Source organism: Uloborus diversus, chromosome 6, assembly GCF_026930045.1.
Source record: "Uloborus diversus isolate 005 chromosome 6, Udiv.v.3.1, whole genome shotgun sequence".
In the NCBI taxonomy this organism is placed as follows: domain Eukaryota; kingdom Metazoa; phylum Arthropoda; class Arachnida; order Araneae; family Uloboridae; genus Uloborus; species Uloborus diversus.
The window spans coordinates 34,052,964-34,076,552 of NC_072736.1; the positions used below are offsets into that span (position 1 = coordinate 34,052,964).

At 31.4% G+C, this 23,589-nt stretch overlaps 1 protein-coding gene across 1 annotated transcript in view; it reads left to right on the plus strand.

Annotated features, from left to right (window-relative positions):
* Positions 1–23,589, plus strand: part of LOC129224536 (twitchin-like) — a 380,173-nt gene that overhangs the window by 157,821 nt on the left and 198,763 nt on the right. Inside the window, 5 exon segments of the mRNA XM_054859008.1 lie at positions 747–856; positions 5,587–5,705; positions 7,236–7,472; positions 9,917–9,956; positions 10,984–11,077. Of these exon segments, the coding sequence (XP_054714983.1) occupies positions 747–856; positions 5,587–5,705; positions 7,236–7,472; positions 9,917–9,956; positions 10,984–11,077 (600 nt within the window).

Here is a 23,589-nt window from a genome sequence, read left to right on the forward strand (position 1 = left end):
ACCAACAGAAAGAGACGCATAAGTGAGCGAGACACATATAAGTGAAAAAATTCATTGAAAAGTCTAACACGCAACATATAAGTTCGGATTTTTTTTCCAATCCAAAAATTTAATATGGGAATAAAGTGTCCTCACCGAGAAATTAAAAAAAAAAAACGTTTGAGTTGGACTATTCTTTAAATAGTTATTGGTTACAGACCGACAGGCTGACAGACAGATAGACATTTTCCCCCATCTCACTACCATTCTTTCCAATTTTGAATTTTTCGATATTTATTTAATTATTTACTTAATTTTGACATGTTTTTTTTCCTCGATATTTTTAAGATGCATTAAGCCTTTTTTCATGTTTTTTTCTCCTCTTTCTCTGACTGTTACTGGGAAAGTAGAGTAAAAAAAAACAAATATTAGGGCATACTTAATAAGTATCTATTTCCTCTGAAAATACATAATCCATAGTAGAATTTATTTTTGTTTTTGCCGGTTAATTTCAATTTTATTTTAACAAAAAGAAAGTTTCATTAGCTGAGTTCAATTGCAAATATTCACAAAAAGTATCTGAAGCTTCTAAACCACCATCAATTGCTGAAAAAATATAAATGAAGGTCATCTATCATAAATTTCGAAAAATTACAATTAATCTACTTAGGGCTGTCGTTCCATTTGGACTACTTTCCTCTATCACTTTTATATAAAGTATAAATGTGTCAAACTAATTCAACACTTTATTCCTCTTTTGAAAATAGAAAGGTCTTGTTGTTGACGAAACTGGTAAAACGAAAAAATTACGACCTGGTGAAATGTTAGAAGTCCAGACGCAAAAACGAAGAAAAAGTATTGATGTTAGAAGAGTAAGGTAATGTTTAATTTAATAAAATTTTATTGAGAAACCTAGTGGATGCTTACCAGGAAACCACATGATCAAGGAAATTCGAAAAAAATCAAAATTGGTAACATTTGAAAGAGCACCGTAAAACGTGTTTATGGCACAAAAATTACGTGCCCCTCGCGACCCTGTAATCGAAATATGAGGTCTTAAAGTTTGCCGGAATTTTAAGTTAAGGCGTCAAATTTAGAGAGTTTTGTTCAAAAGTGGTAGGTATGGCGCGAATTCAATATCTGCATATGACAAGACATCTCATGGCCATTTTTCGCCTTCACCAAAGCTCATGAAAGATGTTTTAATTTAATTATTTACTCATGGGTGTTTACCAGGGAGAGAGGCTCGCCATTAAAGTTTTTAGGGGATTATATTCAGGTATATTTTTTTCTCATCTGGGGGGGGGGGGCATTTGTTTTTGTGGGGTCTTCAAGGTATTAGTGTGTGTATGGGGGGTAGCATTATAGATCTTGGAGGTAATAAGCACAACTGCTTTACATGTGTGCGTCAAAGTAAAGAACCACTATCAAGCTTAGAAAGTGGAAAGTTTTTCCAGAGAAACAACTTTAAATCAAGATTAAGCTTAAGTTTTATCTTATTATTAATGATAAAAGCAGGACCACCACAGTCGGGGGGGGGGGGAGGGAGAGTGATTTAAGGGGCTAAGGTTCATCCTCCGGCTTTTTAAACAAAAATGTATTTACATGTAGCAAAAGTGTTGTATCGTAGGGAAGAGGGACGCGCGCGAGGAAACGATGTCACCATTTTTTTTTTGTAAAAAGAATGCAAATATAATGTTAAATGATTTGAAACCACATTTTTTTCTTTCGAGTGCCCTAAATCTCTAGGTGAGTTCCCAGACACATTGTTTCCAACTCTAGCTATGTGTTTGTGTGTGTTTTCTCTGTTGCTTTTCAGCATGAGAAGCATTTTGTATAATTCTGCCGTGGGAAAGAAAAGCGTAGTATCAGAAATTTTTTCTTTTTGATTTTTTTCCACGTTCTGTATTTTAGCCAGGGGTGCGCACTTGGGGGGGGGGGCGTAGGGCAGGACTGTGCCATTGAAATTTTTAGGGAGGGGGGTGTTTTGAGGAATTTTTTTTCCATTTTTGGGAGGGGTCTCTTGTTTTTGAAGGGGTCTCCGTGATATTTAGGGGGGGTTGCCCTTGCCCTTAGAGGGGGGACGACACCTCTGCCTTAGCTTTAGTGTACAAAATTGCTTATTTGTTTTCCCGCTGAAAATTAAGCACGAAAAGAACGTCATATTCAAACGTTTCCCATTTTGGAATCCAAAACGCTTTTCTTCAAATATCTCAAAAATTCATTTCTGTAGATACTGCGTTTTAACTTCCCACGGTAGAATTGATCTTTTTCCCAGTAAAATTTCGAAGAGACGGGCCAGATAAAAATATATTTTTGCATTTTCATAGATTTTAAGTACTTTAAGTGTTAATTACAATATCATTAAAGTAATATATTTTAAGTATTTCTTATTATAGTTCTTTCAAGTATTAGTTATGAGTATTTCTTTCCAGATTCTGTGCAAAGCTAATTTGATTACTTTAGGCAATTAAATATAAATTATTTAAAAAACCTCTAATTCAGAAATTTTAATCAACAGATTAATCTAAATACAGACAAGAGCTGAAAGTAAAATAAAAATGAAATAATAAGTTGATTTTTACACTTAAGGCATTATAAATTTAAAAAAAATTCTAATTCAGAAATTTTGATTAGTAGATTAATATTAAATACAAATAAGAGATACAGTAAAATAAAAATGAAAGAAGCCTGTCGAAAGGGCGAAAATATGCTACTGACCCTGATAAATATGACACTGAACAAAATAATGATTAAAAGATAGAAAATTGTAGCACTAGAAGCATGTGTCATGAATTTAAGCCGTGTACAGACATTTCAACCGTCAAACACCCCCCGAAGGGTAAAATTGCGAAGTTGTTCAAAATGAAGGTGGCTGAGTTTTCAATAATCCAGAATTACACCAAGCATATAGTATCATGTCCGAGTATTGTGGTTGTAATAATCTGGAAATTAATAAGTGGATTTTAGTTTGATTGAAACATAATTTGTAAGAGTTATTCCAGTGTTGCATGCAATATGCTGTGCATTTACGTTATGCCCACTTTTAGCTGTAGTTGCAGATTTTGTTCGGACGTCAGAGGTTGTTTTAACGAACGTCGACTATATTAATAATTTTTAAGAACAAAAATAACTATTTCCCTCCATCCATGATGTAATTTCCGATATCGATAATTTTGAAACGCAGGTTTTGACATTTCTTTTTCGCTGTTTTCTTTTTAGAACCTTTTTTTCTGTTTTAAATTAAAAATTAAAAATTTTTCCTCCCAGTGGTCAGACGATAAAACTTCATGTATTAATTATCACTTAAAAAAAGAACTGATAACATAATCCATGATCATTTTGTTTCAACATCAAACACCATTCGTTTTATTATCTGGATATGAGCTCAACCTAGTCTACTTTAGTACTTAATTATATTAATTCTTTCAGATTATTAAGAAGTACTTACAACATATTTCATTAATAAGAATTAACACATAAATAAGTTAAATACACTTAAAATACAGAAAAATTCTGAAATGTATTATTATCACGAATGAAATGATACAATTTATATTTAATTTTATTGTAAAGTTGTCGTTCCTCTAGTCCTCTGGATAAAGCTTACTACTTTTCACTTCATACGCTTGACGGTGATTCCTTTAATTTAACACGCACAAGTAAGGGATCTTTCTAACACATCTTTCACACGCTTTGCAGATGACCCAAAATGGAAATGAGATGCCTTACAAGATGCAGTCGATGAAATTGCGCGGTATTTTAAATTTCTTGTCAAGTCTTTAAATCTGGCGACCTTTCTTGAGATTTCGGCAGACTTTAAGCCCCTATGTCTCGAAAACGAAGAGACGAGGGCAATTATGGAAGAGACGCCACAATTTATGGGTCAAAAAAAATGTCTAAATATGCTCTTTCGAATGCGACCATTTTGAACTTTTTCCATGATTACTGAAGTCGTGTTGTTCCCTGGTTAGTACTTAAGGAAAAAATACCTTTCTTCCTGTTTATTTCATAAACCCAAGAGTTGGGTCATGTGCATTTTTGATGCTTTATTGCACATTAAAAGGAAAAACTTGACTGAATTGAAAGAAAAACACTAAATTACTGTAGCATTTTTAAACTGAGAGATTGTATTGCAGATAACGAAAACAGCGTAGTATTAACGGGAAGTTGTTGAAATTTTTCTGCAAAAGCTCCTACGTGACGATATTCATTTTCAAACCTTTTTTCTCATCAGCTAATGTATAAATGTAAATTGTAGAAGAGCCAAAATTTAAATTTTAATTTATATAATGAAAAACTAAAGTGTAATGCGGCTAGATGTTGAAAGGGACTGAAACAAAGTGTGTCACAAGGTTAACGAATTTCTTTTTTTTTAATTTAAAAAGCCCATGTATGCCATCTTGTATTGCATGTAACATTGTTAAAAAAGTCCACCGTGGATTTTCATGGTGGAAGGGATCTGACTAGTCAAATGCTCAATGCTTTAACGGCATCGATCAATTAAGGCTTGCTCTTGTGACTTCAATGATAATCACAAGAAAACGTATAGCTAGGTGAAAAGGCACGATCTTTGTAGCCAATTCATGTCACCTCTGCAAGAGATAAAACCATTCCCTCAAATCGTTCATACATAATGTGCATCGTGGCGCTCACTGTGTTACACGTAGCACCGTCCTGCTGGAATCACATGTCATCTATTTTGTCCATATCGTTAAGTTTGTACCAAAAGAAATCGGTTGTTATCGTTGTTCACCTCTTAATGTTGACGGTGATGGAGTAATTATTTTCTTTTTCAAAAAAATACGGACCAGTGGCACCGCCGGCCCAAAACCACACCAAACAGTAATTCTTTGTGGATTCACTGTCACCTGGTGCACCTCGTGTTGGTTAGCGTCGTCCTATATACGGTTATGAAGGACTACCAAATCTGCCGTAAAATGGGCGGAAGGCTCGCAACGCTTGCACAACCGAACACTCATTTTGATAGTAAAGTTTTACTATTTGAACAGGCTGCTCAAACCGTGTAGCTTGCCATAGTGATTTGGCATTGAACATAATAATAGACTTCAAACATCAGCGTCGAGGGACGTACTCATAGTTTCGGCACCACTGACGAAAAAACACTCGTCATCAAGTATCCATCAAATTAAGACCACGCGCCGTAAGTTGGGCGAAACTGGCTAAAAACAGACTTATGACAAACAAGTCACTTTTCTAACATTCTTCTAGAATATAAGGTGCCAGAAACAAATGCACACGCTTCATAAGCCCTTTCGTTTTAGCGTAAGCGGAGAAAGATTACAAGCAAGCTGCTTAAACCTATAAATTATCGAATATGGTGGCAGTACAGAAGAAAATATATCAAACTAAATAGTTTTTTCAGCTTTCCGTAACACCTCCTAACAATTTTAATCTTTTAATCAATCATGGTTTATTCTTTCATCCGTTTGACGCCTACAATTGTCAAAGTCAATTGTCTCAAAAGTTTTTATTTCATAAACCACAGTAAATAATTTTAAAACATAATCGTTTTATTGATGCATCATTTCGCGGGTGACTTTTCATTATGCTTTTGAAGTGAAATATTTATGCTTGCATTTTTAGTGTATCTGAGCTTCAAGAAATGATTGACAAACCCTGCACACCGCTAAAACCTCTTCCAGACAGTGAAAAGTGTGCTCCTTCCATCATTGATTTCCAGCAGAATTATTCCGCCGTCGAAGGTAACAATTTAGCTTTCACTGTGTAAACACCTACCCTTTAATGATTGAGATGAAAATTTTATTTATAAGAAAATGATAGTATTGTAAAAATGCACAAAAATTGCAGATTATTGCATACACGTATTTCGGGTTACAATAACCCCCCTGTTCAATGCAAAATAACTGAGGATATGGATGAAAAGCCAAAAACGTTTCATCTATAAGTTCACTTATCTTGCATTGAAAATGGGGTTAATTGTGACTCCAAAACACGTGTATGTAGTAACCTGCGAGTTTTGTGCATTTTGCGATGTTATTTCATATTTTTAATTTTCATGCACTAAGTTTATTCAACACATTTATTCAACTTTATTTTATTGCATGTTGTTAGGTAGTATTATACGTTTGGCATTGATTGCTTTGTGCCACTTTCGATTCAAAAATACACGTCATGTCTGACTGTTTTTTTCTTAGATTTTTTAAATTTTTTCTTTTCAAATTTCACTGTAGATAAATTTAAAAAGCTGCAAATAGCGGGAACAAACCACTAAGAGCACTATGACTGATTTGGGACCCTCATGTGAAAGTCACGTGACCGTCATTTAAGGACCCCGTAGCATGACGGCCACGAGATGTCTAAATGATGGCACTTGAAACATGTCACAAGTGTGTCACTCCTGTGAGGCGTCACAATTCTGTCACTTAGTGGCTGTGACCTTTGTAATTTGCAGTGACGCCTCAGTGAAATGATGTGCTATCAGGAACTATATATTAAACCTTGCATTAATTTTGTATTTGATTGAAAACTGAAATTTCGTTGCAATATTATACAAGTGTTAATGTTCTATACAAAATCATATTTAGCAATATAATCTGTATAATCTGTCGTCTATAGTTCGGATACTGTTTACCCAGTAACCAGTGTTCTATACAACGCTAACTTCACAGAAAACGTCTGATCTACTGTATTGAAGAAGGGAAGTGTATAACAGAAAAAAAACTGAATTTCAACACTTTTGCACATTAAAGAAAGACTAGATCGTGGGGAATAAGCAACAACAACAACAACAGGAAGCACTTTCTTTTTTCTTTTTTTCGCTTTTTCCAACATAAATTTATATAATTATTCTTTATTTTTACAAAAATAATTGAACGTACCATTAACTCTTTTCTCGATATAACTATACAACTGTTTCAAATGAGTTTTTTTTTTTTTTTTTTTTTTGTTTCACCGTAGCCTTTCAGTAGTGGTCTAGCATAATAAGTTTTATCATTAGAGTTTCTCATATGCGTCTGGAAAACTGTCAAAAACGGTTTTGGTACTTCGATAATCAATTGACAGTACAATTTTCATAAAGCAAAAAACAGTCTAAAAAGGCACACGATACCTTGTTTTATCAATGTAGCACACAAAATAGAATTAATACTTTAATTTGACTGTTGTTTAGTGGAAAAAATTAATAAAAATTCAAGTCGTTGCGTAATAATCGATTTATTTATTTTTTCACAAAAAAATGTGTTAATGCTATAATTAGGTGCAATGCTTTTTAGGTGCTACTGCTTACCTATCATTCCAAGTGGAAGGCAATCCAGCTCCACAATTCCATTTTTGGAAAGGTATCTCAGAAATCTTCGAAGGAGGCCGTTACAAAATTTTCACTGATGGCAATTCCAATACTGTGGCTCTATGTATACGAAAAGCACAAGCTAAGGATGAAGGAAAGTACAAAATTGTGGCCTACAACGAAGTCGGGGAAGACACACAGGAAGTTAGTCTGTTTGTCAGCGGTAAGCCACATTTAATCTTTCTTTTTCTGTGATGGGTTAATATTTTCATAATAGCAGACTATCAATTTTACAGTTGCACTGATGTCTTTTATTAGGTAAAAATGACCTAAATGAAATAATAGTTTAAAAAACTAAAAAAAGCACGCTTTGGTAGCAAAATGAACTAAAAAGTAAAAAATAATCTTTGGATGATAAGTATATAAAGTAACTGACCAAACACTTGTAGCTTTTATGCAATACAAAAAGCCGTGGGTTGCTGTCTATTTACATTTTTGCATGGAAAACAAATGGAAGAAATTCAAGACAACTGATAAAAAGCCCCCCACGCCTTTTTGTATTACATTAAAATTAAGTGTTTGGTCGATTACTTTATATATATACTTATCATCCAAAGGCTATTTTTTTACTTTTTAGTTCATTTTAGTCCAAAACCGTGTTTTTTTTTAAATATTTTTTTTTCTTTTTCTTTTTTTTTCTATTTAGTTCAACTTGTTTTACAAAAAAATATTCATTAAAAATTCTTTAATATTCGTGAGTTTTTTCCAAAAAAAGCGACTAAAGGTCTCGTGCAGCCTTCAAAACGCAATCTCTCCAACTGCAAAAAGAATAATTATACTCTTTTCAATGTAATAGCATTTAAATGTAACAGCCGATCTCTAAAAACATTCAATTGCGCCGATAAATTGCTTGTCGAGTAATGCTCTAATCCAGCTAACCCATCTCAGTCATCAAAGTATGTGTGCGATGTATGTGTATCATATTTATATTACTTTGAAAATTTGAGATACATTTTAATAAAAGTATTATTCAACAATGGCCTGATCGACTATGAATTGCCAATTAAAGGATCACCTTAATTTTGGCATGAAATTAGTTAAAAACAATTATAACTCATGTTCTAATTACCTTGGAACATTGGAACAAATTTTGTCTAATGGAGAAAATTTAAGGATATTTTTAAATAATTTTTGTGAGCATTTTTTAATATTTTTTTTTTAAATTTCTTCTTTACATTGTTGGATTTATGCCAAAATATTGATTAAAATTGGAATAAATTAATAATTAATAGTATTAATTAACTTTTGATTATAGAATATTGCGTCGTCTGAGGTCGCGAGCTAAATTTGAAAAGAATCCGACCGCAGGAAATGGGCAAAATTTGAGTTGCCAGATACCGTTACAATGTACATACATACATACATACATGCATACATACAGGTGAAACTTATAAAAGCGTGTTAATAAAGAAATCATTTCACAACGATAAGCTTTCAATCATCTAGTTGCACATATGTCTACTTTCATCGAAAATGGCCAACAGATTATCTGTCGATGGTTAATAGTGAAGGTTAACTAAAAAACTTACTGTTTTATTGCCAACGTTTAGTACTTTAGCAGTTTCTTTGCAGAATTGACAATTTTGTTCTTATTATTCGACGGTTACTTGACAATTTCTTCCATTTCAATGGGACACGCCGCTCTTTTATCAAAAACCCAGATTTTAAATACGATTTTAGAAGAAACGTGACAAAGACATCTTTGAAAGGAACCAGAAGCGTTTGTTTGTATGATTGGAGCTGTTTCTTGTCAGTTAAGTGCCAAGCAGTCAGCAATATAGTATGACTCTAATAATTTATAGCATGACGTTAAAAAGTTTTATTTTTCTTTTTGGACAGTTCAGTGAAATAAGAAGTGTTATTGGTGTGGATTTCTGTTGGAATACTTTCTCAAAACTATTACAAAAGTCACCCAACTCAGTTTAAGTCAAATAATTTTCCATATTACCCCCCAAAAAAAGTAAACAGCCTCAACTTGCCAGAGTCACGCTATATTGCTCTATCATGTTGATTTATTTACTTTCTCTATCAGTTATTGTTGAACAGAATATACAAAAGTCAACATTTTCCACTTGTTGACTTGATACCATCTGGTTGGACATATCTCTAAGATCGGAAAAATGCTACCAGCTGTCAAATATGTGCAAAATATGACTTATCTATTTATCGCTTGTATACGGAGGAAATATTCGTTGCAAGCAATATATGCTCTATTTATTAGCTTGAAGAATCATGGAACTCCCTGCAACGCAGCCTTCCCGATTTTATATCCATACCAACTTTCTTTTCTTTTTTTTTTTTGACTGCTCACGCTACACATGTTTAAAAAATTTTTTATTCCTAAGAAGATTTGTTTTTAATGACATTTTTAATCCACCCTATTCGTTAATCACTAATCTGCAAGCATCGTCTATTTTCTTCAATAAAGAATGTTTCGTTAAAACTTATTCCTTCTTTCATATTATGAGACGATTTGCATATAAGTAACTATAAGTAACTATTGTTATCTCATGTTGAGTAGTTTTCAGCAGATACAGTTTTTTTTTTTTTTACAAAAATACTTTTTTGTTATTTCTTTTAAGCTCATTACGTTTGTCTGTTTTACAGATGAAAGTGGAATGGATTTTAGGGCAATGTTGAAAAAAAGGTTTGTATACAATATTATTTCTCCTACTATCCCCCTGTGTAAGGGAGGGTGGCCGAAAGCGGATAGGCCTTCGCATGCCCCCACATGGGGTGTCAGCGGTGATGCATACGTATGTCGTGTTTACCCGAACATCCTAGAATTTTTAATCAATCCCAGTAAAGCAGCAGTGAAGCGGCATGGCGCAACCAGGCTTAAAATAAAAAAAAATGATACATTTCTAAAACAAAAGTGAAGTTTTGTAACTTGTGATTAGTCAAAGACCAGCTTATTTTTTGATTGTCAATAATAGAACGTTGTTCTGACACCATCCACCTATAAACTACAATGCTCATTCCATTTTTTTCTAATTATTAATTTAAGGTTAAAATAATTAAAATAAAAAAACGTGCTTTTGGGCAAAGCGGGTCAGGCAAAGCGGGTATAGGATTCAGTTATGTATTTATTTATAATTTCTTGACACATGTGCTGAATTAGGTTTTCTATTTCAATTTGAAAAGTATAACTTTAAAAAGTTATTTTTTATGATGACAATTAATTAGTCTATTAATTTAATCAAGTATTTCTTTATATTTTATAAATGCACTAACTTTAAATTGGATAAGTATAACTTTTTTGATATATATTTTTTATAATGGCAGGTAGCTAGTATATTAATTTAATCATTTATAACTTCATAGTTGATTGGCAAATGTACCAAATCACAATTAGTTAAGCTTACCCGCTTTGGGCCCCCTTGTAGGGCAAAGCGGGTTTTTCAAGTGTTTTTAATGTTTGATAATAAATAAATTTTGAGTTTGAAATAATACAAAAATCACACTTTTTATTTTGAAGTTCAAATACCCTGCTAGAAAATAAAACCGAAATTGTTCCGATATAAATCCAAAAACTACCATTTTCGAGCATTCTTTGAAAACCTACCCTCTTTGGGCCACCCTTCCCTATATAATTATATTGAGGTATTTCTAATTTTCTTTCCATAAAAATATTTTGGAACTAAACGATGTTTAATGCTATATTACTTCTTCAGACAATATGCCAAATGGAAGGAAGAACAGGAAGATCCAAATTATAACCTGAAACCGCCTGAAAAAGAACGACGACCATCTTTAAGGGAAACAAAGGTAGAAAGATATTTTGCTCAGCTGCAGAATTTTTACAATTTCTCAGTTAATTTTATCTATAGAAATCAAATATAAATTACCGCATAAACTCGGAACAAGTCGAATTATTTTGAAAAAGCTGGAAATTAGAAAAAATAAGACGTCTTCTGAATCAACGCGGCTCAAGATCTTTAAATCTAGCAATGAATTATCTGAGGTGTTCAATAGTTTCATAAACCTTTTTTCTGTTTTAAAATTTTAATTTATTGCCGAATGTTGCCAATTTGTAAGCTATTACTGAGACTAATTATTTATAGAGCTTAAGGAACTGAGAATGAGATATTGTTTCTTCATTAATATTGAGCATATCTTTGGATTCATGATTATTTAAAAAGCATCTTATTCTTGGAAATGTGATTCGCCTTATTAACTAAAATTTAACTTTTAAATTAACTCCGCGTAAGAAGTTAGAGATCACCTGACACATGAATATGTCCGGTGTTGATAACAATAACTTCAGTGGACGAATTACTGAAAATTGTTACCATTTGGTTTGTTCTAATTGTTCAGAGGTATCCCACTATTACGGAAACATTTAGAGTGCTTCATTTAAGAAATACTTATCTTTTGTAATTCTTGTTGTTACCACTCTTTATTGGACAAGCCAAAAGCTCTAAAATAACTGTTAAACATTAATTCTATTGTACTCCAGCATGTAAATATTTAGTTTTAAACAGCTAAGTTTTAGGTCACGTTAGAAAAAGCATTAAAAAAAATCTCTTTATGATTATAATGTTTTTATATTAATGAAAGCCATTGTTGAGCAAGTTCGGAATTACTAATTAAGAGATTAACTAAAATTACACACATGATGAGAATTTTCAAATTTATCTAATAATATTCTTTAGTGTTATCTCAAGTGAGATGATTGAGGCAAGGATTTCATTTGAATGTTGTGTGAAAAATTAGAGGCCGGGAAATATTTTTAGTACAAAATCATTTCTTTTTTCGCTGATAAATTTATAAAAAAGTAATGCTTTGCTTAATTTTCTTTAATGTCAATTTCATGGCTCTGGTATCACTAGCAGTTAAGGGTTTTATAAAGTCTCCTTTCAGGGATCAGATATCTGGAGAGGAGTTTAAATAAAAAATGAAACTTTTAAATGCTGTTATAGGGGATCGAAGCAGCATTTAAAAGAATTAACTCTTTCAATGTTTGATAACATTAACGTACATATCGGTATAAATATATATTACTCTGTGCTAATTATAAACTTGAATCCAAAAACCACACAACAGTGATTCATTTTAGTCAAAGTCCGAATTATTAATTTACCATTATCCTTTTTAATGTATATTAAGATATCGAGCACCTTAAAGAATTTTATTGTTTTATCACTTCTATTGTTTTATCTGCTTATGTGTTTAATTATAATTATTACTGGCTTAGTAGTTAAAAAAAAAAAAACATCCAAATCTTGTGCTTTGCACAAAATCTGCAACTTTCCAGAAGATCTTATAATTTCTAGAAATGGAATTCTAGAATCTACTAAGTTTATAGCCATTGCAATAGGATAGTATTCCCGTAATAGATTTTTTGACTTAAAAAAGGAAAGATCCGCTCTACTTTTTTTAATTAATCTTTTTTTTTTTCTTTTTATACAGTATAAATTTGATATTTTCTTTTTGCCTGTAATTTATTCTGTTCATTATGTGTCTCAAAAAAATGTTTCAATTCTTTTTCAAGCCACATCAACTTTATGTCAAAAATGGTACGTATTTAAATTTACACTTTGAAAAATTAAAAGTTTAAGAAATTCGACAAATTCAAGACTATAAATTATCAGAATATGAAATTTGAAACATATCACATTAAAATAATTTTTCATTTTAGATCTTTTTACATTAAAACGTGTTTGCAATGAATAAGCTTTAATTTTTGCTGTCATAATTTTCTTTAAAAATTCATTTGTGTTTTGCATGTATATGTTGAGTTGCCAGTAATTTCTAATGTTTCTTCATTCGGTGTTAGAATATTTTTTACTAGAATTGTAAACAATTTTGAATCTATTATCTACTAATTCCTATTTAAATAATCTTAAATTCTCTTTTTTTTTTCTATCTAACATATGAATTCTCACATTGCGTTATAACGAATATGATTCGTATATTTAAATTTTAAAGCAAAGACTAAATCGGACCATTTGAATTAAAACTTATATAGATGTTTTTATTTTTGCAACTATTTTTATTAATGGTCCAAAACTTTTTAAAGTCACAAGTCGCGTTGATAAATACCTATTTCTAGCACTTATTCTTTCTAAAATGTTATTGGAGATATTTTTTGTGTGTTTTTAGGAAATTAAACAGTTTATCTGCTATTTTGTACTCACATCTAAATACTTTCACCCGGAAAAATTGCACAACAGATATTCAAAATAATATTTAGAAATGCTTTCTAGCCCATATCGTCTTAAATTGTAATTGATTACGTTTGTGTTAAATCTAAGCGAACTTATTTAAACTATTAAGCACATGTTTGCAAAGAAAATTGACCATTTGGGTTTCATTTTCTTCCACTAAAAACTTGCTACTTCAAAATATGTGAATTTTATTAGCAACTGTGCTCCCAATAAGCTTTAAGTTTTTTATATCTGTAACTTGCTCTTCAAAACTAAGACATCATTTCATTTTTCAAGTGGTTGAATTACATAAAAACTCATAGAAACCCCCAATCCCTAAAAATAAATTAGCTGAAATGAATTATCATTGACAATAAATTATCCTCATTGCAATGTTTAGTTTTTGAATTTCTTATCTAATTTAACCAAATAAAATAATAAGTTAATGTTAGATTCCCGTCTATAGCAATAATATGTAGCCCTATTGCTAAATAAAGCTCTTCTATTACTTTCCCAGAAATTGCAGCAATAACTTTCAATGTCTACATACTCATTTTGCTGTCAAAAATATTCTTTTGGTAACTCGAATATCATAACAAATAATATTCAGTGAGTACGTGATTGGTCACATAAAGATTAAGTTGAAAATATTTTCCGTCTCGAAGGTTCTTATTTGTTGAAACATCCGGCAAGTGTTACAAACTGGGGATAGTGCTGATGACTCATTAACTATGACAATCATGATAAAAAAAAACAGCATGTGATGCTCAAGAGTAAGTAAGCCCGACATTCGGGAGAGAGGAGGGTCAGTTGCAATCCCCTCTTCTGGCATTGAGAATATTCCTTCTTCCATAATAGTGGGTGTGATTTTTGTTGATTTCTGATAATAAGCGTTGAGTGCACAACTTTTGCTGTAACTCCCCCCCCCCCCCCGGAAAAATTCGAAATGACTGGCCTCGACGTAAGATTGTAAAGATGTCACTTTTTCTGATTTCTAAGAATAAATCCACAATTTTAATCTTGATGATAACCAGCTGCATAAAAGGCATTTATATCCAAAGCATCGTAATATGTTTAGGAGATATCTAGTTAAGTTAAACTAACACCACCGACTCTATATCAAAACATATGTTATGCCTCTCAAAACTTTAGAACGATCGATATACAAAAGAATAAAACCTAATACTAAATATATGTATATATGTTTTGTTCTTTAATTAATTTGTAATTAGAAACTGGCAACTATGTGTTTTGTGTCTGTGTGTTTAGATTTAGACATGTGATTGCTATGTGCTGTAGCAATATGTATTTTCAAATCATACATGTTGATTGACTGCAGGAGGACAGTCCCCCTCTGTTGATACGAAGATTATCTTTAGCAGATGTCATCCCTGATTGGCCAACGCTGGCGAAAGTTGACCTTTACGGATTGGATGAGGTTTGACCCTTGACTTCATTCGTTTAATGCTCAGCCTCACACATCCCAAAAGCTGTCACTTCTGGACTTCACTTTTTGACCATCCAAAAATTTTTTGTCCTTTTGTTTCCTCCCCTGTCAAAAAACTATGTGTCCTGCTTTGTGTTGTGCTCTATGTGTTATTCGTCCCTGTTTGTGTTTGCTTGTCTTATACTCAGCTTATTAAAAGCTTACATTTTTCTTTGATAGATAATTAGATTTTTGAACCTTTTAGTTTGATCAAATCTTTTGCTGAAAAACCATTTTTAGCTACTTGTTTTGCGTAGTTTTTTAGATTTTTTTTTTTTTTTTTTTCAGTTTTGATCTCAAAAAATAAACAAAACCTTCTATTTTACTAAAAATACATATTAACTACAAAAATCATTTATATTCAAAACAAAATTAAGTATCTATTTTCTAGGATGTTAATCTACATCGAGTACACTTTGTTAACTTTTGCACCAATACTTTAATGAAGCAGGAAATTGATGTGAGAATTCTTGATAATTTTGTTCCAGTTAATTCATTCTTTGGTAAACTGGTGAACAGTGGCACTGTTGGAGCAACTTGTTTTGTAAAGTGTTATATTTTGTTGGTTCATCTTTGCTTTTCACTTTCGTGATTTTTTTTCCATGCTGCAGTTTAGCTTTTTTTATTTCTGCATTAATCTTACTCATTATGCTAAAAATAATTGCACTAAAAACAAACTCTATGAATTATCAATAAAGCACATGCTTAAAAATAGTCCTATTTTGAATGTAAAACACATAAAAGGAAGATGGAAAAGAGGTATGTTCTTGTACAGATAAAACAGAATAGCTGAAAATATTTCTAATCATGTATAATTCAAATAAACACTGTAACTCAAACCACATTTCATTTAAACTCCAGAATAGTGACAAATATTACATTCACTGAAACATACATTAATAATTTTCCGTACAGATTCTTTTTGCAATGTACGACGTAGTGAATTCCTCGAAGGAACTTACTAAATGTGAGACTTTTTTACACTTTCAGGTTTTCATCAATGTTGGATTCTGGTTTTTTTACATCGGATATGAATCACTGTTTTTTTTTTTCAACTACTTATGCAAATGAATTTTTAAATATGTATAAACTACTTTTTCTCTGGCTTTTCAGGAGTTTCACAAAGTTTTTGATTTCAAAGTCAATTTTTGAACATCATATTTTGTACTGTTTTAAATATTTTTGATATTTTTGTTCAAATAGTTTTTTGACCCTTTACTAATGCTTGCATGGGTACAAAATATTGTCATGTGATTTATAATGAAAGAAGAATTCTTCACATCTTGAAAATTAAATCTAATATTCTGTCCTTTTAAAAATAGGTTTCATAAATTGAGTATTTTGATTTCAATTGGGGCGTCTTATACGCTTTAGTAGATGAAAAAAAAAAAAAAAAAAAAAAAAACACATATTGATTGCTGTTTCGTCTCAATCATTTCATCAAATACAAGTGATAAAATGTATTGTAAAATAGATTCGGCAGAACTGGTCCCTTGCCAATTCCATAGCAAACGTAATCACACTGTATGTTAGTTACGTATAATAATGAATGTGTTTCAAATATTTATTTATTTTTTTTTTTTTTGGATCAGAACTTATGTGAAGCAAGTCAAAGTAAATCTAACTCCTCACAGCTCTGACAAGTTATATTTCATGCTTTATGAAACCTGAAGAATTCTTCCTTCAAATTTAGATTGATTTAAGCTTGTTAAATTTATAAACAAAGTTTTAGAAAATGTTCGTATTGTAGTTTAGATTATTAATTTCAGTTTTATGTGAGTGTATATTCAGCTCTGAGTATTAGTAGTTATAGTTTGTGAATATGTTTTAGCACTAATGATATAAACACTTTTTGTTGAGTTGAATATACTTAGCGTAGTTGGTGTTTTAAAACACTAATATACTATTAATTGTAGCACCACAGATATTTTATTTTATAAGGTATTTAAAATGTTTCCTACAGTGGGCTTTTAGGGAGTGTTAATGGTCCCGTAACATTCATCTCAGCTGTTATTCATTGTACTTAAAAGGCTCCCTTTCAAAACTATTCAAAATTGCCATCGGCGTTTTAGAAACCCACTAAGCTACATGCAAATTTTCCAAAGATATTGTTTAACGAGCTGATGTGTGCATCACATGACTTCCTTTTACTCCAATTTAATGCCAATTCCGCATTACTGGCAATTTTAATGTGAGTCAATAGTTTACTCTCTAAATATCACCAACAGAGGCCAAATTGAAACAGATAAAAAAAAAAAAAAAAAAAAATCTACCAAATTTGTTGCCAAGTTGACGACAAAATTTGGCGACCAAAACACTGACGATATATCGCCAAGTGTTCGCCAAATTATAACACCACTTGAGTTTACATCGAAATTAACAATGATTTTCCACCCAAAAGGGGCAAAAGACCCCTTTAGAAACACCCGAATGCAACCTAAAGAGGGAGGTGCACAACGAGACCCCACTAGGAGTCTACGTACCAAATTTCAATTTTCTAAGACTTACCGTTCTTGAGTAATGCGATCCGCATATACACACATACATACATACTTACATGCAGACGTCACGAAAAAATTCGTTGTAATTAACTCGGGAATCGTCATTATGGATATTTCGCGTGTCTATACGTTCTTAGGTACTTGTCCACGTGTGGTCGAGTCGAAAAAAAAAAACTCAATATTCAGTAGGGGTGAGTAAAATTGAAATATTAAGGTCGATTTTTGAGTGAATTTTTTTTTTCGCGAATACAGTACTTCCTTTTTTGTAAAAGGAAGTAAAAATGTATCTAGAAAATGTTTCCTCCATTTCATTCATTTATTTTATCTTTATTCCAATTTAAAGGGCTAATCAATATTTTGTTAAAAATTCTCAAAAAAGAAAAAAAAATGATAGAAAAGAGAGAAAAAAAAAAGAAAAATTAGTTTATTACCTCGGTATTCATGTTTCAAAATTGTATTCAAGACTAGCTAATATTTTACCGTTGCATGGCTTTTAAATGCAGATTGTCAGCTCTAAGGGAAAAAGACAAAAAGATGGCGATTAAAACAGCCGTACCTAGTCCTGTCTCTTTCATCAGGTTATATACACGTGAAAGACATATTACATGGCCGCAACATAAAAACTAAAAAAAAAAAAAAAAAAGAACGCATGTTTCATAAAAAGGTTTTCTTTTTTTATTAATGCTACAAAATTCCTCTAATAAGGTTCACTTTTCTGTGAATGTCCAATTGCGAAACAGAAAAACAGTTTTAAACGCTTAATAAATTTCATAACCTCTCCCGCTCCAATACACTACTGTGAAAAGCATTTCGGTTTTCAAAAATTCACTGACGTATCATGGTCATGCTATTTATAAAAAAACACATTAGCAGTCAAGCACATATTCAAAGGGTGAGGCGAAAGAGACTGACACCTCCAAAAATAAGTTTGAAACCACTTAGTGTTGTAAATAAAGATTCAAAAATTTTTAAATTAAAATTAGGATATTTCTTACAATACTTTACTTGGCCCCCATCCGAAAAAATATGTCAGCAAAATATGGTTATTTTACCAAAGTTTTTACACATTCATACGCATGAATGCAAATAAAAAGATAGTGCTAAAGTTTCAAACACTATTTTATTAAAAAAATATTATCCAATGAAATGTTGTTAAATGTCTGTGGTGCTACATTACATGTAGATGTACTTCTGTTTTGCGTTGCGTGTAGAGATTTAACTCCCCTAACATTGTGCAACTGTGTTGTATTGTAGAATGGCGAACGCAGGGGATCACGTGACAGTCGTCGGCCATCTTTAGCAGAGTTGATTCCAGATTGGCCCACGCTACAAAAGGTCGTCAGAGACTCTGAGGTTGGAGGATGGATTAAAAATCACAATCTAGCACAATGCTTTGAAATTCGATTCTTTCCTCCTCAATCTCTTTTCTCTGTCGCTTCCACTTGCCAAAAATTTCTAAATCTTTACTAAAAGTCTGGACTATACTTCGCGGTTATCTCCTTGCTCTTCACGCAAGTGTAGTGCCTTCTAAAATAATCAAGCAAAAAGGAAAATAAATTTTACGATTTTCACAAAGAATCCACACGCACTTTTTGTTGCAGTAGCTCTTGCGTCTCAATTTAGTTGCTACATTTGAATACTTTTATGGTGTACCTTTTTATTGAACATTTCTCGAAGATTTCAGGGAGCTATGACATCAACTACAAACATTTACTTACCAAGTATTCACCCCTAAATCAGTATTAAATTGGTTTAAAAAACCAGAATTCACATTCTTAAGCCACACCCAATTTTTTAATTTGTTCTATGATGAGTATACCAGAAAGTATTCAAGAGGTAGAGGACAGTTTTATGCGATTACTGGTGGAAGAGTCATTACAAAATGGGGCCTGGCTTAAGAATGTGTGGACCATTGAGAAGAGATAAAACAGAGGGAGAGAAAACTTTCATTCGTGAAGCATAAATCCCAAGTCATGGGATACATTTTAAAGTCAAGCATTGGGAGAAATCAGTTTTCTTTCGCTAGTTTTACGCAAAACATGTCAACCGTTCGTCATTGTTAAGTTGCATGACTTGGCGTCTTTGCCTTAGGCTTTGCTAAGCCAATGGTTGGACTTGCTCTCTTCAGGTGTAAACTCTGATTTTTGAAGCTAATTTAATACTGATTTGTGGAGGGAATGCTAGATAGGTAAATGGTATTAATTGATACCATAGCATCCTGAAGTCTCTGAAAAACGTTTCAATAAATGCATAAAAACAAGAGTTTCAGTATTTTGTTCAAAACTATTCAATTGTAGCTACTAGTTTGTGACGAAAAGAATACTTCGCTTTATGCGTACTAAATTTGTTTCGAAATTCAGTGCTGTACAATAAATTGCATTAGTCTCTGGTATTGTAAATGCTATTTCTTAATGCAATATAATGTACATATAGTGATACATTAAAGCTGATATTTAATGTTGGTTGATTATTTTTCGAAGGACTACACGTCTAGCTTGCAGCGCCTTATTGCTTTTCAAGCAGCAACTTTGTTTAACTAGTTAATTACAATCTGCTGGTATATTTTACGCTCTTAAATATTCAGGAATGTAACAGCCTCATTCTATTTGTTCTGCTTTCATTTACTTCAGAAGAGTGAAAAATCAATTTAATTCCGCAAAACCATCCAAAATTTTTTTCCGTCTGACTAATAGCAATGAATGCCAAAAGCTTCATAAATATTTTTAAATAGATCACTTTTGCTTTTATAAACCTTTTCCCCTTTTTTTTAATTGAAGATTTGGCTGCGTTCATATAAGAAAAAAGGAATCCCAAGATTTTTATTCAGTTCATTTTGCTGATCTGTGATTTGATAGCCTAATTGTGTTGCAGTTTGACGCCCGAATTTCTTCATTAATTCAAAAATTCATTCATTAACAGACTCATGAAAGTTACTTGAAAGAGTTGCAAGAGTGGATCTGTTAAGATAAAACCTTTTTCTTTCTTATAGTTATTTTTGAGCGAAATAAACTTGACAATGATTTTTAACAAAACCATCATCAGAATTGAAATTAATTTAATTTAGTTAAGTCAGATAAAATGATCTTATTTCAGGAAACAAGTCATTTTTTTATTTTGCAAAAGATTGAACTTTAGTGTATTAAATTAATACTGCTGGTGTTACATCCTGAAATATAAAGTTTAAATTACAACTAGTCGTTTTATAATCCGCAGATTGTTTACAGAACGAGTTAAACAGAGTAAAATAAATAAAGCTTTTCTTTTTCAGTTTATTAATTTCTAGAGTTGAAGTGGGTTTTTGCTTTTAAAATTCTTAACTTTTAATTGAAAGAGCTGTTTCATTCTATGTATTAATGTTTGATAAAACGGTGGAACATTTTTATAAACGTAAAAAGATATTTTACCTCCAATATTTCAGAGAAAAAATTAAAAACAAAGAACCATTTTAAAATCTTACATAAAACGTTCAAAAACAGCAAATATAAAAATTACAAATTTATAAAAGCATTCAATCTTAAATATCGCATGTTTATATTTGTCAATACCTAATTTAATTTTTTTAGATGCTTTGAGAGCAAAATTGAAACTCTTGTTGCAATTACCAATAAACTACATACTGGAGGTGCTAATGAACCATTTTTGAAGAAGATTTTTTGATGGAGAATAAAAAAATACTTATGCTTCCAGCATTTGATGCATATATGTTTTGTTTAGTTTTGAACGCTTGAGAGGCCGCTTGTTTTTTTATTCTGTGAGAAGTTAAATTATTTACAACTTGAGGAGTAAGTTATTTTTAATACGTTCATCAATAATTTAGGATATTTGGTTCCTAACGACGAAGTCAAATGTTGTTTAAAAAAATTTCAAAAATGTCAACTACGACATCAAAATGATGTTTTAAGCATTCTCCCCATGACTTTAACAAGAAATAAAAGTCACATAACATTTTCAAAACCTTTTTAGAAAATTAGGCAATTAATGGTTAAACGGATCATTTTGTTTTTAGAGGTTAGCCTTAAGATACTAAGTTTAACTTTATGTCACTTATTTAACGTGAAAAGGATTATTCCTTAAAAAAAAAAAAAAAAAAAAAAAAACAATTCGGTTAGCTTTCCATTGCGTATTAACAAATAATTAACCTTTATCACGGTATGCAAAACGTAATAAAAGAAACTCTAAAAACGTCTGTGTGCAAATAAGAAAGCTAACTATCAGGACGATTGTAGCACCGGTGATACTTTTTTCAATGTCTACTTTTAACAAGTAAGCAAAATTCCATCCGAGTTACCAATCAGATTTAAAATTCGTCTTGAGATCAAGTTGAAAACGATAGTAAAGTTAAATCTGAGAAATAAGGATCTGGCCGAATGAAGGAAGATTTGCACTAACATTAATTTGAATCTGGTGAAAATGTTCCGTCGTTTTCTGAAGTTGTGTGTTTGATTCTTGGATTGATATTTGTGCTTGCCTATTACGTAGTAATATTTTCAGTGTTATAAGAAGGAGTGTTTACTAATGAGCTTAACTTCATAAAACATTTTGAAAAATTATTTTTCTTATTACAGTTTTTTTCCTTCAGAACGAGTAACTATTTTAATTCCTGCATTTATGATAATTTCTTAATTGCATGATTATTAACTGTCTTTTATGAAAGGAAATTCTAAAATACATAGCATTTATGATATATTTTTAAATTAACCTTTTTGCGCATGAAAATACATTTTTTATTTTTTAATTAATTTACCTTGAACATTTCCCATTATGTATTTACAACTCATAAAATAGAAATACGTTTACAACAACTAAAATTTTTGCAACTTAAACGTAACATTTTATTAGTATCATTAATTTAAATCCTCCAGAGCAATGATTATATGAGGTTTCTAATAAATTTTATCAAATAATATTTTTCGCAATTTCTCTTTCATATGACTAAGAAGTTAAAACCTCACCACCAACACCCTAATACTAATACATATATATTTTCTTATTGATTAAAGGTAGTTTCGTAGCACAATTCGTAAGCATTTTTTCCTCGCAGCTACAAAATAGAGGAAAAATCATCTGTGAATTTCATTCCAGAGTTTGTACTGTGCTGTGAATATTTGTGTGTTATGTTGTGGTTTGGAAAGTAAGCTCTGCTAATTTATGCTAAACAAATAATTTATTTCAATTAAATTCTCTTTAATGAATAAAACTACGTACATTCTTTGTTGAGGGAAAAAAACTATGAGAAAAAAATAAAATGGAAGTTCGGCACTTTGTTCATCTAACTACTATTCCTATAATGCGATCTGATTTGTTAAACATCTAGTTTATTGAACCATATTGATAGAATTACTGTTAACATTTAGCAGATCACAGACCTAATTTCTGCAAAATTTCATAGATCCAGGTATATAGATTACTGACGATTACAACTGAAATTTTGACTGTACTACAAACAATAACAAGGACTAGCTTCTATCTGAATGAATAAAATGCATTGAAAAATATAAATATGGATGCAGTATATCTTCTAATCATTCCAGAAAGTGTTAAGACTTTTAGGGCCGCATAAGAACGTGTTATTTTTTTTACTCGTTTTTTGTTTTAATTTCACACTAGCTGTTACGCCCACACCTTCTCAGATTTTAAACGCAAAAAGAAAAATTAAAAGAAAGGAATAAACAAAGAGAAAAACATAAGCCACCAACATAGGAAAATTTTTTTTTTGATCATTCCTTCCACGTGACAACTTTTTCATGCAGCTTTAAATGTAATGACAATTAAAGTGCGTTGAAAACGCATTGTTCTTTTGTTATATAGCTGATTTCCTTTGTCTAACGATTTTCAACCGAAATCGATCGATTGTTAATTGAATTCGCTACCATTTGCCAAAAAAAAAAAAAAAAAAAAAGGCATTTAGAGTGTATACTTTTCCAAAAAGCAAAGATTAAACAGTATTAAATCAGTAGAAACAAAATTATCATTTGACGCAATATTGTGATTCTTTGGCGCAGAATGCCCAAAGGCTTCTTTTTCAGGGAAATTCACCAAAAAAGAAATTGAGGTCCATCCGAAATTCAGCATTTTGTAACTCAAATTCATTAGAAGATTAAATCCTTTTATTTCTAAAACAAATTATTCAGCCTATGTATACTT